The sequence below is a fragment of the Anolis carolinensis genome, chromosome 1 (assembly GCF_035594765.1).
Source record: "Anolis carolinensis isolate JA03-04 chromosome 1, rAnoCar3.1.pri, whole genome shotgun sequence".
NCBI classification, from domain to species: Eukaryota; Metazoa; Chordata; class Lepidosauria; order Squamata; family Dactyloidae; genus Anolis; species Anolis carolinensis.
In genome coordinates, this window is record NC_085841.1 from 106,564,919 (window position 1) to 106,579,716 (window position 14,798).

The window sequence follows — 14,798 nt, forward strand, 5'->3', positions numbered from 1 at the left end:
GAAATTGTGTTCATAAAAGCAAATATTGGTTATTTTATTGTCCAGGTTAAAATCTGCATTGTCATAGCTGTATTGAAGTGACGATATTGAAACTGTTGTTATCTAAGACTTGGTTCTCATGCTTAGAAAATACAATGCGTTTTTGCCAGTCATTAAAAATAATTTAAAATACTATTGCTGCCCATTTAAAATTATGTTGGAAAGAGGAAGATAATTAAACTGTTTCACTAGACTGCCTCTCATTTGTGTTTGAGATGGTAAATCATACCGGCCTTGTTTGAGGTGACAAATACTGATTCCAGGTGTTTTCAAGACTGACATGTTCTTTGTATTGCCTCACAATGAAGAACAGCACATTTGGGCTAAATTCAAGGTTAGCCTTAGTCCCATTTATTTTAGTTGGTCTTCTATAGGTGGGGCATTCATTAGGTTTAATCTGTCCATTGATTAAAATCCCTTATCTGTATCTGAAATGTTGCTAAGGTACTGGCAAAGTTTAATTCTGGTTTTGTTGATCTTTTTAGGAGGTTACATATTGAAGATGAATGTAGTTTGTCATCACATGGATCGCTGAATGGGTAATAAATGGCCCTTCCTCGACTAACAGGAGCACTGCGCTCCTTTTCAAATGTCACTAAACAAGATGATTATAGTGAAAAATCTGCTGATTTAACGGTAACTTATCTTGATGAAACTTAAAAATTGTAGAAATATTTTAATGTCTTAGTTTACTTAAAATGTTCAATGATTTTGTCAACAAACAGTCACAGATTGCATTTTTAGCATATTTTTCTTATTTTTTACATAAAGCTGACATTTGGGAAACTTGTACAAATTCCATAACTTTAGAAAAAAAATTAATGCATCTTCTGGTTAACCCTTGCTGGCTGTAGTGGGACTCCAGAAAGTAACATTCTGTGGGTTACAGCCTGAATATTTAGCCAATAGCTGTACAGAATTGGTTATTACATTATGAATATTCTGAGAGTGATACTACCTTCTGTTTCACCACAAATTGCTTATATAGATTTGATTATTAGTAGATCAATTCTTCACTTTATTGTATGTGATGCAATTACTGTTTTGGGGGATATGAATGTTTTTTAAAATTGTTTTTTTCTTTCTAAAATTGGTATAGAGATTGAGCTACTAGACCTTTGAAACAGAAAAGCTAACATATGTAATGGGTAGAAGACACTCCTGAAACAAAGGCAAAGCAGCATAAATAACGCTGCAAGTCCCCCCCCCCCCCCCCAAAAAAAAAAAAATCATTGCCAGTCAAGCCAATCTTTTTCTTCACAGTAAATTGAGAAACAAATTGCTGTCTGGTAATTTGATACTGAGATGCCACCTACGCCTACATCTACCCAAGCACTTCAGGCAGATCCTGATTTTCTTCATGTCAGTATAAGCCCAGAGTAACACTTCTGGATTTCCTTTTATTCCAGTTTTTCATCATTATAACTAGAAGAGCAATTTGGCCCTTTCTTCCCATGTCATCTGAAATAGTGCACTTATACAACTAAATGAACCATTAAAAGAGAATCCATTCTTTGAAACAAGCGTCAGCAACAACTAATATAGCATAAATTGGAGGAACATTCTGTACAGCACTTTAATGCATTTTTCTTAAATAAATTCTTGATGGATATCAGAAAAAACGTTGCAGTACTAGTTATGTTTAATCTGTATGTACAGATCTTTTAGCTGCCATTTTAATGCCTTTTATTCATAGTGGTATAGAACAAAGATAGTAAAGGTAATAAGGTGAGTGGACTTACATTATTACATTTGTATGTATTAAAATCCTGTGTCTCTGGCTCATTTCATCCTTGTGAACAATTGAAAGAATTCCAAGCAAGATCTCTGACTTGTGGATTGACAGATGACATTGCAGGAGAAGGGTAGGATGATTTTAAAGGAGATCATCATTGAAATATGGAACCGGGGAAAATATGATTAGTAAATTATATAGAATAACCAATCTGCTGTACTTCCTCCCTAAAGGACTTGGGCAGCATATTTAAATAGAAGATGACTAACAAGTTCTGATAATTGTTGCAGTGCATAAGGGTTTAAAGACAGATGATTATAGATAAAATTGTAGATGACTCTCTTTATGGCCAAGCCCAGTCATTTTAATTAGTATCAACATCATGTTTTAGGACAAGTTGCAGGACTTTATCTCAAAGGAGAGTTCTTGTGTCATGTTATACAACAGAAGATATTTCACTAATTTTGGGCTTTTCTGAATCAGTTAAATATTGCTAAGAGAAAGCAGCTTTAACGGTTCCGGCCCAGCTTATCTGTCTGAACGTGTCTCCCGCTACGACCCACCTCGAAGCTTAAGATCGTCAGATGAGGCCCTGCTCGCGGTCCCGTCAGCCTCACAGGTGCGGCTGGCGGGGACGAGAGACAGGGCCTTTTCAGTGGTGGCTCCCCGCCTATGGAACGCCCTCCCCATTGAAGTCAGGCAGGCTCCCTCCCTCCTGTCTTTCCGAAAGAGGACAAAAACGTGGTTATGGGACCAGGCATTTGAGCATGAGTAGCAGCAAAAATGAGATAAGAATATATGACCTACTGACAGACCCCACATGAACATGGAAAGCGCCTTAAATGTATATTTAAATGTATAATTATGTATATTTTAATGGCTATTCTTAATTTTATTGTAATTTTTAATCTTGATGGATTTTTAAATTTGATGAAAACTGTTTTTAATGTGTATGGTTATACTGTAAGCCACCCTGAGTCCCCTGATGGGTGAGAAGGGCGGGGTAGAAGTGATGTAATAAATAAATAAATAAATTAAGAATAATAAAATAAGATGAGAAAAGTGAGGCACATGCCTACTCAGAAGAAATATGTTGTTAGAACAATAAAACTTATTTTCAACTGAAGCACATGTAGACTTACAGTTTGAAGTTACTCAAAGTGTTGCTACTATCACGATGTAACATAAATTGTCCTGCTACACATATTTTTATGAATGTGTTGTAAAAGTTAAAGGACACAAATGCATTTTCTTACAAAATTAGGTGGGTTTAAAGTCATTTTCATGTGTAATTTTCTTAGTTGTAAACCAGGAATGAAGAGTGTGCAGCTTCATGACGCATACTGTCCTTGGCTGTTTTCGTATACTGGAACTACTCCCAAATGGTGGTGGAGCAATGGTGAAACATACTGCATTTAAATGTTCAAACAGGACACATGGATAGTAGGTGTTTTAATTTAGAGTAGAATCATGCTTCTCAAATCCGTTTTTTAGTGGCTGTGCTATTTCAACAAACCAGAAGTGGTTTCCCTCACTTTTGCTTAGTGCATGCTACTGAGTTTCATTGTCACAAGACTGCAGCATCAAGGGCTACAACCTCTGATAGAATTAAGTGATTTGAAATTGGCAACTGAATCTGCTGAAAGCTGTCTTTTGTTGAATAAAAATACAATCAGTTTATTTTTTGGTTTCAGCTACATGTAAACATTCCAAATACTCTTTGCTCCATTTTAACACACTAAAAAATTACTAGGTAACATAACAGGTAATACATAAAAATCTGTGGTATTTTAGAACATACATATTTTCTTTTTGTTGAGTTTCTGACTATTTACAATGTTTGTCTTCAGGATAAAAGATCCAAATTACAAGAAAAACTATCAAATTCTGATTTTGTCTGGAAGAGATTAGTCACATTTATTAGTGAAAATTCAGTCAAGGAAACCCAAGAGTCTCTGCAAAGAGATTTAAAGACAATACTACAAGCTGCCAAACAAATAGGTAAGTGGTAAATCAGAATTGGCTTAATTATTGTGGAAGGTTGAAGAAACAGTGTTTTATATTAATTTAGTGAAAAACAAATTAACGTAAAATACACACTCTTATCTGGCTGTCTAGCATTCTAATTCATCTTTTTAAAAAGAGGTTAATATTCAATCTATGTTATACACCATGTGATAGTAAACTGAATGGTCCAAAATGTGAACGATACTATACCAGACTTTTGGGGAAGAAAGAGAAGGAGAGATTTGGATTTACAGTGTTCCCTCACATATTGCGGGGGTTACGTTCCAGGACCACCCGCGATAAGTGAAAATCCGCGAAGTAGGGATGCTAGCCTTCTCCATAGGGAGGAATGGAGGGAGGAAGGAAGGAAGGGAAGAAGAGAAGAAACGGGAACATGGCGGCGCTGCCTCCTTCTCCTCCCACAGCCATTTGGGCTCCTTCTTCGCCCCGCGCCTGCAACAACTGAGACCATTGTAAATCAGAATTTTTTATGATTTATAATATTATTTTAGTCTTTATTTAAAAACTGCAAAACAGCGAGTCCGCAAAAAGCAAACCCCAAAGTAGTGAGGGAACACTGTACTTCAAGACATGTGATGACACATGTTGGAAATTTTCCAAGGTCTTGATACTACATTCTGGTTGGAAAAGTTGGATGGGGGAAGAAATCGCTAGGGCTGGTCAACCTTCCTTCCCATGAATGTTTCTGTGAGAAGTTCTGTTAAAGTTAAGTAGGAAGGAGGACTAGGTGGTTGAGGTAGCTATCTAAAGCTATTTGCATGAGGAAAACATTCCTTAGAATGAGGAGAAAGCTAAATGGTTAAATTCTTTAGTCTTGTCCTGAACTGTAGGGAAAGTACTAGCTGAAAGGGAGAGCAAGAAAGAAAGAAAGGGAAGGAAAAGAAAGAACTAAACAAGTGATATTTACAAATTGCTAATAGATAAAGAACAGGAGCAGGATCACCTTAAAGAAATGTGGGATTTAGATTGCAATAAGGAAATACACCCTCAAATCTGGAAAGAAATGTGGAATATGCGTATATTAAAAAACATGTCTATAAGAATAAAAGAGAATTATTATAAAGTGGTTTGTAGATGGTACCTCACACCAATTAGATTAAATCAAATTGATAAGAAATATTCTAAGCAGTGCTGGAGGGGCTGTCAGGAAATCGGTACATATATACATATGTGGTGGTCCTGTAAATATGTTTAAAATTTTTGGGAGAACGTTTTTAAAGAAATAAAGGGAATCACCAAAACAGAAATAATAGGAATGCCTGAAATAGCACTGTTGTCATTTATGGATAATATTCAAATATCAAAAGAGTTAAAGGAACTAATCGCCAACTTGGTAACAGCAGCAAGATTGTTAATAGCCAAAAAATGGAAAGGAAAGGGGGAGTGCCAATTGGAAGAATGGTATAAGGAGATTTGGGATATTGCGATAAATGATAAATTGACATGTAATATTAAAATTAAAAGAGGGTTATTAAAAAAGGATGATTTTGGGAAGATATGGGGAAAATTTATAGAATTTGTATATGTATAAGGTAAGGGGGGAAAACCTGTAAAAGAAACAATGGAATTTTGGAAATATTGTAATTGGCTGGTCTGAGGTGAAGGGATAGCACTAGGTGAGGGGTAACAAAATGTAAATAATATGAGTATGTGATATAGTTAGATAGTGAAAATATTATAGGAGCTATGATATACATAACTCTGTATTGGAAATTTGTTAAAGAATGTATAAGTTTTAAGTACTGAATATGTAAAATTCAAAATTTTTCAATAATTTAAATTAAAAAACTAGGAAAAAAAAGAAAAAAAAGAAAGGGAGAGCAAGTCAGAAACTGCTTGTCTGTAATGTATGTGAAAAGAAAGACTTGTTTTAGAAAGACTTGAATGTATCCTGTACCACTATGTAAAGAATGGAGTATACGTGTAGAAATCTGGCATACAGTTTAATATCTAGCTTTGGGGAGGCAAAATGAGGGCTTCCCCAAAAAGAATTTCTCCTGATTAAATTTTCCTTCCCTCCCCACATGTCTGCTCTTATATATATATATATATATATATATATGCCTTCAAGACACCTATTGACTTGTGTCCCCATGAATTTCATAGGATTTTCTTAGGCACGATTGCTTAGTCCATTTGCTTCCCCTGAAAGCTAGTCTATAGCACCTGGTATTTCTAGGTGTTCTTCTATCTAAGTACAAACCAGGGCTTCCCTTTGTTCGCTTCCAAGTTCAGATAGGATCTCGTGCTTTTAGGGTATTTAGGCTTATTACAATAACTAAAAACTTTAGGTAACAATTTAGAAATGTAATTTAGGCATCCAAAAATAGCAGGCAAATTGCAAAGGGAAAGTGAACACCAGCAAATATTAGAGTTCAAGATGCACGCAATTTACACTGCCCTGCTCTCTAATGCTAGAAATTTGAGGACTGAAGGGAAATATTAATGTCTTCTTTGAAAGGTCCCAGCTAATTCTCTAGCATACTAAGAAGAAGATTATGTCTTGGTTCATTGTATTCAGCAAAAGAGAAGGTAACTACTGCAAAATAATAAATCAGTGCCATACTCTCTTGCTTCCATTATTTGATTTCTTTAGCAGAAGCATGTGCAGAAGCATGTGTAGATCTAAAGAAAGAAAGTACATTTATTCATTTTATTGCAGTTTTTAGAGACAGCTTATTCTTAAGGTTTGGTTCTTGGTTTGTGTTTGTTTAATTTTGGGATAGCGAAAATTTGCTCTTTTGCGCATTGGTTAACTGCTAGTCTTCTAATGGATAATAATTGTGCTATCTAAAACTGATGGGAATTGAAGTCCAATTGCAAGCAGAAAGTCACAGTTTCCTGACCTCTGCTTTAATGACTTACCAGATCCAAGTATGTATCTAGTATCAATAGATTGTTCAAATACCTACCTAGAATACCTATTTAGTGAAGATAGGTGAAGTTGTCATCTTCTCTTATTTTGTTTCATGCACAGTGGGATCTGAGAATGGACAAGAAGCAATTGAAAGTGGTGCTGTTTTCCTTTTTAAAATATTTCTCACAAAGGAATCTGTTGGCCACAATGAAACCAAAGCAATCAAACAGATGTTCGGGCCCTTTCCACCATCCTCTGCAACCGCAGCCTGCAATGCTACTGGCCGGATTGTTTCTCACTTTACTGAAGAACAGCTCTCTGCCCTTCTGCAAATGCCAGAACAGCATAGTGACATGAAAGTGGGCTTTGGTCAAAACATAGCATTTTCGTTTGACATGCATGACTTAGATTGCTTTGAAGAACTGCCAATGAATGGTGACATGGACGAGCAGAATGCTATAAGCTTGGATTACAAGAAATTGCTGAATAACCATTTGGATCCGTTCCCAAATTGCTATGATGAAGATGCTGACTTCACCTCTTCAGAGAAAGTGGACGATTCATTTCTGTGGAGTGAGGTTGGAAAATATCTGAATGAATCTCAAAAGGGAACTCATGGTGGGCCGACATTGGAACATCTTTGCTGTACACTGTATGAGATGCTTGCTTCAAATAAAAGTGATGATGAGCTACAGAATGAGGTAGGATACTCACAAATGTTCACAGAATTCAGTCTACTATAATGTCTGTGACTTGACTTGAATCCATTGTTTCCTTTACTAGAAGCTAACCACATAATAGGGCTTTTCTGTTCTTGCTTTATTACAGTGGTTCCTACCCCCCCCCCCCAAAAAAAAAGTATATCTTGATGGTCAGGAGAACCTTTGGAAATTAGGATAAAAGGAATCAGAAGCTAATTCTATTTTTCATAGTTTACAGTAAATGGAAAATAGCACTGGGACAGTCCTAGCATATTTGTAGATTTACTCTGAAGGGGCAGTGCTTCAGCTCTTGTTAGGAAGGCAGTTAAGGGAGAACATATAAAATGTGCTCTTCTTTTGTTTTGAATGCAAGCCAAATGGCATTTTGAACCAGTAGAAATTGTTAATAGAACAATGGTCCCACATTGAAAGTGCTATTCTTGTCGCAAATTCCATTTTGGCTCACCATAAAGAAAAGGAAAGCCTAGGATTTAAATTTGGTAAGGTTGCTTTGAAGGAACATTATAGTACAGATATGATGCAACTTATAGAAGAAACTCCGAAGCTGGCAGAGGAAAAAAATGTCTTTAGAATGAAATGTGACGATCCTTTTGCCAGAAGAGAACAAATGAAATTGGGGGTTGAGAGGGAGAACTGTGAGGAGTATATTTTATTTCTCTCAAGATAATAGAAAAGAGATTAGCTAGTGCAAAGTAGAATGATGATGCTAAAATTGTGCTACAGTTCTTCAGTGTGGTACTTAATTCAAAGTCTCATATTGCACAGAGAATCAAAAATTGAATCGATGAAAGTAGAAGTCTTTGGCCGGGGGCGGGGGGCGAGGGGGGGGGATTATATTAAAGACATAGACCAAGGTCCTGCAATAGGAAATGAAGCTATGACAATCTGGTTAACACTCCAAGTGCAGTGATACCAGAGGCTTGAGAATGTATTTATGAATCCTGACCTCTCTCATTAGTGAGACAGGATGCAACAAGCTGCATAGCTTCTAAGGTATGATTTCTGGGACACTTTTGGTCATTGCTACAACTATAAAAGTATATATATATAGGGAGGGAGGGGGGAAGGAAGAAAGAGAAATAAGTTGAGTCTCCTCTTCAGCTCTTCCTAAGTATATTTCCTCTGTGTATTTTTAAAAAGAGAGAAAGTGATTAGTTACATGTCTCTTAAGTTTTAACCTTGATCTATTCATGAGACATGGCAAATTTAATAATTTTGAGCCCAAAACCTGCCCTTGACTTATCTATGAGATCAACTTATTGGCAAGTAGATACAGTAATTATGATATTGTCACTTGGGGGTCATGATATTGTAAATGTTGAATAGGATGCCTGCCATATGAATCCAAAGGTTGGAAGTGAATTCAAAGAGAACTGTTTGTATCAGCCCATTTTCAGTGTCCGGAATGAGTTGGTTTTCATTCTGTCCTGTATGGTCGTCCAAAAATGTTGTTTTAGGTTGCTTGTGTTGAAAAATGATGTGGATCTCAGTAACAAGGGCTTCTCTGTCATGATGCAAGTATATCTCTGCTTCCAGGAGAGAAACACCATATTTTTTCTAAGCTAATTTTCCATGGAGTGGAAAGAAATGGTTTCCTGCCACTTATTTGTTTATCTTTACCAGCAGAATTTGGGTGGTTTTTGGTTGTTGTTGTTGTTTTTTTGCAGAACACATTAACAACAGTGACAAAGAGAACAAATAAAAATAAGCTCCATCTTTCCTCTAGGATAATTTGGCAGAAGAATGTAGAGGCAGGAAGAAATTGGTGGCCTGAACAAATTGGGTGAAATCCAATATATATTTCATGCAGACCGATCTATTTCTATTAGCTGTGAGGATGATTGCCTCTCATCCTGCCTGCTCATGTGTGCTTCCCCAAAATCTGCTCAAGAACCTTGGAGATAGAGAATCATCTGGATCAGAGTTTAAGGGCGCATGCAGTAGGGAGAAGAGGGGGTGAAAATTCTGATGTACAAACGGACATATTTTCAGATGCTTTTGGCTTCTGTCTACTATGTATGTATGAATGAATGTTTTCTGGTTCAGTTTTGCATTCCATCCATCCACCAAATGGCGTTCAGCTGCAGTATATTTATAGATCAGGGGCCAACTGATTCAATATGTTGTACCTGTTGGCTTTGCTGAGTGGAATTTTCACTCTTTTGTGTTTGGCCTATCAGAGGCTAAAATGAAATTTGGAATATATTTTTGCTGTGACCTGGTCTGCTTTTAGTGGAACACTTAGAAACAAAACAATTGGTGTCATTTCCTTCTAATTCTCATAAAAACTGGTGTTTCATTAAATATTGTGTGTGGGTTATGAGGAAGGGGGAGGGAGGAATCAAGTTACACAGCAGACATGAATCTTAACTGGAGTTGAACTCATTTCACTTTTTTATACCATCTATTCTAAAAGCAGATCCTGTCTCACCTTGGAAGTTAAGCAGTGTCAGCTGTGGTTAGTACTTAGATGCGAAACTGCCAACAAATATCACATGCTGTAGGCTAAAGGGGAGAACTGGCAAAACGACCTCCTATTACTTGCCTATGAAAATCCTATGGAATTCATAGGGTTGTCATTGTGTCTTTAGGTTGACATGACCTCAAGGCATTCATGCATGACATTGCTCTATTTTCCAGTTACAGGCATGTTACCATAGCTTCTTCTGCCAACATCTTTTAATCATGTGGTAAAAATTTGGTATCAAATCTCTGTTACCTTTTCCATCACACTCTGGGACCAATGGTTTGTTTGTATTTGACAAAATGCAGCCATAGAGGGAGGAGCAGTTTATCTCAGAGCACCTTATGATAAGGATGAGAGAGTTTTAATTTTTTTCACATTTTTCTGTTCACCCTTCACCCCATGAAAATTTCTGCGTTCATGCCCTCTGATCTATTTTCATGAGACAGGTTAATGTATTTGTGGTTGCATAGTGGTTTAAATATTTCCCTGGGAAAGGATATATGTGATTGTGGCTAGAGTAAACCATAGTTCTTGGTATGTTACTATGTGCAAACTGGGAACCATGGTTCAAAACTGCCAAAACAAACCATATTCAAATTATTTGTGAATTTGGTGTATATAGAAGTCAGTTTGTTTCAAACCAAGATTAATGGTTTATATGTAACAAGCATCAATACAGTATTATGCGGGATTCTAATTTAGGTTTTGCTTAAGATTGCAGAGGCTTTTGTAATGGTTGGTAGCATTAGTAGCATTCTGCATGGTTAAAACTTGGTCCTTGTGCTTCCACTGTGAGCCAAAATTGTGTTCAGTAGCCATTTAAACAGACAGACCTCCACTTGTGTTTGCTTTTCTTAGTCACAAGTTATCTTTGATGGAATGGTTGCTCAACATAATATCTTTGACATTGCTGGATTCCATCCTCTCCAGTGCTCTTCCTAAAGCCTTTGCTCTAACCATACAGCATGACCTTCAGCAAATTCTCTCTTGGCTTTCTGTTCTTTACAGCAATAAATAAAAATCCTTTTAGGCTTTTCCAGGTGAGTTGGTAGGCAATAAAATTCCCCAGTGGTGCTTGCTCACTCACCTTGAATTGCCAGAAATTCTTCCTATTCCTCCCCCTTGCCCCAGTCTTTGGCTCAGGCTGGGAGACAACATGCTTTAAGAACTTGCTTTAGTGTAATGGCATCCATATCGAAGCTGGGATTGCTTTTTTTTCACAGTTGAATGTTGTGTAATTGTTTTCCCGTGATTTAGTTTCTGTATCCTACTGTTTCTGTATGCCCTTTGTTTATAGTAATTCTAAGCTTGACTTGGCATAGAACATCCTTGTTATATATCACTGAATTGCCTAGAGTATCAGGGTCTTGACTTGTAGAGTTAAGGTGCCATTGCAATAAAATACAGTTTTAATAACCATGGTTGCCATCCTGCCCAGACCTGGGACTTAAATGGCATTAAGTGGGAAGCTGACCTTTTGTGGACCAGATGTCTAATTGACTCTCTGAACTAAGCAGAGGATTTGTGTCACTAGCTATGTAGAGATATGCATAGCACCCATGGAATTAAAAACGTTTCAAGCAAAAACCATAGGCTGTGGTAAAGTTCACCCTTTGCAAGTTGCTTTAGCTCAGTGGTTCTCAACCTGGGTTCCCCAGATGTTTTTGGCATTCAACTCCCAGAAATCCTAACTGCTGGTAAACTGGCTGGGATTTCTAGGAGTTGTAGGCCAAAATCATCTGGGGACCCCAGGTTGAGAAGCACTGCTTTAGCTGCTTGCATTGCTAGTTAAAAGGCTCAGATAACAGTTGTTGAGTAAACTCTGTCTCTCCGAAACTGACACACTCACTCATCCTCGGAGTCAGAGTAACACAGAATCAAAGCACCCCTGACAGATGGCCAGCTAGCCTCTGCTTAAAAACTTCCAGAGAAGGAGACTCCACTATCCTCCAAGGTAGCATATTTTACTGTTGAACAGCTATTGTCATCAGGAAGTTCTTAATGTATAGGTGGAATATCTTTTCCTGCAATTTGAATCCAGCTCAGTAGAAAATACTGAGTAGATAATACTGAGCTGCATGGGCAAATTCATCGAGACCTAAGTGTCAACTAAAGTAAGGTTCCAAGATATCCCCCATGCACACAGTGGATGCCCAAGTCCTATAATATATATAAAACCTATACAGTAGAGTCTCACTTATCTAAGACTCGCTTATCCAAGGTTCTGGATTACCCGATGCATTTTTGTAGTCAATATTTTCAATATATCGTGGTATTTTGCTGCTAAATTTGTAAATACAGTAATTACAACATAACATTACTGTGTATTGAACTACTTTTTCTGTCAAATTTGTTGTATAACATGATGTTTTGGTGCTTAATTTGTAAAATCATAACCTAATTTGATGTTTAAAAGGCTTTTACTTAATCCCTCCTTATTATCCAAGATATTCGCTTATCCAAGGTTCTGCTGGCCTGCTTAGCTTGGATAAGTGAGACTCTACTGTATATAAAATGATGTTCCTTATATAAAACTAGCTGTACCTGGCCATTTGTTGCTGTGGCCCATTCTGGTTCAATGGGAAAGAAAGAAAAGAGATCATGTTATTTTCCTGCTGGGAGAGGCCATAGGCCCCTCCAAGGGAGTGACCCCAATACCTCCTCCTCACTATTATTGAAAATCTGGCTACCAGTATTAAAAATCTGGTTTAAAAGTATTAAAAAGTGTGGTTCAGTGGGAAAGAAAGGATTGGGATCTTGTTATTTTTCTGCTGTGAGAGGCCATAGACCCCTTCCAAGGAGTGACCCCAGTGCCTCCCCCTCCCTGTTATTGAAAATCTGGCTACCAGTATTTAAAATCTCTACAATCAGGACAGTAAATGAAGAATACCACTTAGAGAAATTCCAGGCATGAAACAATCAGGGCCAGTTAACACCTCCCAACAAAGGATACCCTAGGCAGGAAGAAGCCAGGCTACAAGGCTATTCAGTACTAATCAACCTGGCCAATTGAAACATTTACATTTGCCTCAAGCAGAAAAGAGTTCTTTCTCCCACCCTGGACCTTCCACAGATACATACAGATAAGCTTCCTACAGGATGGTAAAACATCCTGGTGTCCCCTAGGCAACATTGTTGCTGATGTCATTTCTCTCACACCAGAAGTGGCTTGCAGTTTCTGAAGTCGCTCCTGACACCCTTTCCGTGTCTAGACCTCAGAGCCTCGGCTTCCCCTAGCTGCCCCTTGTGGCCCTGCCCATGCCATTTCCTAATGGGTGGAGACTGCTTGGCCGTTTCTTGTTCTGATGCTAAGGAGAGGAGCCATCTGTTATGACGGTTGCTAAGGGAGGAGGAGTCTGATTGGCTATTGCTTAGGAGTTTGTTTTTACCTCTCAGGTGGTTCAGGTTTGTAATTGTAGGCTTGAAACACTCGTTAGTTCGATGGCTGCGTTGTGTCCAAATTTTATAGCAATTGGTGGAATAGTTTGGGAGATATGAGGTCCTAATAAATGAGCATTACAATTTTATTTATATTAATGGCAAAATCAAGGTTTGCTTTTGAGATTTTGTTTTCATATTTTCATGCCATGGCTTGTTGAATCCGTAGATGTGGAGGACCAACTATAGCCTGACCTGATCAAGAACAACTCACTGAGGGGTGGAGGGAATAACAAGTCTTTCAGAAGTAGGGATCTTTTGTAGTTTTGCATATTTTCATTTACTGTGTACACTTGTTATTCATGGTCTATTTTAGGACATACCTGATATATATTCTTGTTGTTGTTGTTATGTTTATTTACATCTCACTTTTTCTCTCCATATGGAGAACTCAAAGTGGTTCACAACTTGAGAGCATTGTGATATAACTTAAAATATACAACTTACAAGTATTAAAACAGTATTAATCATCATTAAAAGCATATGAAATCACAGCAGCTCCTGGCGATCTTAAAATCCTTTAAAATATATATATTGTGGTATTTACTGTAAATAAAACTGCAGGAGGAAAATGTAGTATTGGATGAAAATCCCTTCATTATAAACTTGAACTAGGTCATTGACATTAGTTTTTAAGTTTGGGATGGGAATAATCTTGTTTCATATTGGCTGATAATGAATACGAATGGAGTTGTTACATCAACATCTTTGCATTTGCAGAGGTGAAGCAAGTGCCCATTCTCCCCTGTTACGTACACATACCAGAATACTTATTACTCAGTGTAACTTAAAGTAAAGTTCAGAACATTGTAGGGCTCTTTTGGTGTTATCTTCTGGAGTGTGAAAATTGCATTTTCCCTGTTCCTGTCCTGGTAAGATATGGAGCCCCAGGCCTCCTGAAAAGAAAAAAACAAAAAAACAAAAACCTCCTCTGTAATGCATCTTAGTGGCATTAGTGCCTGAACTGAAGAAAACAAGCATCTTCTTAACCTTGAAAACATTGCTTTTAAATCTTGAAGTAAAGGAAGGGAAATGTAGAAAATGTTAATTTTTTTCTGATGCATGATGATTCTCTGTTTTACTAATGTTTATGATGTCTTGGTGGGGTTTTTTGCTCACTCCTAATAAAGTGGCAAAACCAAAGAGGTCCCTTGTAGTTCAAGACCTAATAGTTCAATTTATAATTTTATGCCAAACAAAATTGTATAAAGTCATTATTTGTGTATATAATTCAGTTTGTTTCTCAAGTAACAAATTGCTTTTCATTCTATAAAAAATGTTAAGTTCATTTTTCCCAAAAATTCCTAAAGACCTCAGGAATATTTTTCATGGCTTCAAAATTTCCAGAGATTTTATATTTCAAGTCTCTCCCTCATCATTAAAACATAATCATATTCTCTGGGAAATTGGAAAGTTTTGTAAGCCAGAAAGCTATATCAGGTTATCTCATTTTAATATGTCACAGTAAATGTAGTAACTCTTTTATAAGAAGGTCTAATATCTTGGGTTTTT

General features: G+C 37.1%; 1 protein-coding gene across 1 annotated transcript in view; it reads left to right on the forward strand.

The window, feature by feature from the left end:
* The window catches only part of ascc3 (activating signal cointegrator 1 complex subunit 3), a 370,189-nt gene that overhangs the window by 5,070 nt on the left and 350,321 nt on the right, over positions 1-14,798 (forward strand). Inside the window, exons 2-4 of the mRNA XM_003215509.4 lie at positions 525-675; positions 3,625-3,775; positions 6,780-7,360. Coding sequence (XP_003215557.2) covers positions 586-675; positions 3,625-3,775; positions 6,780-7,360 — 822 coding nt within the window. The 5' untranslated portion in view covers positions 525-585. The remainder of the gene's footprint in view (positions 1-524; positions 676-3,624; positions 3,776-6,779; positions 7,361-14,798) is intronic.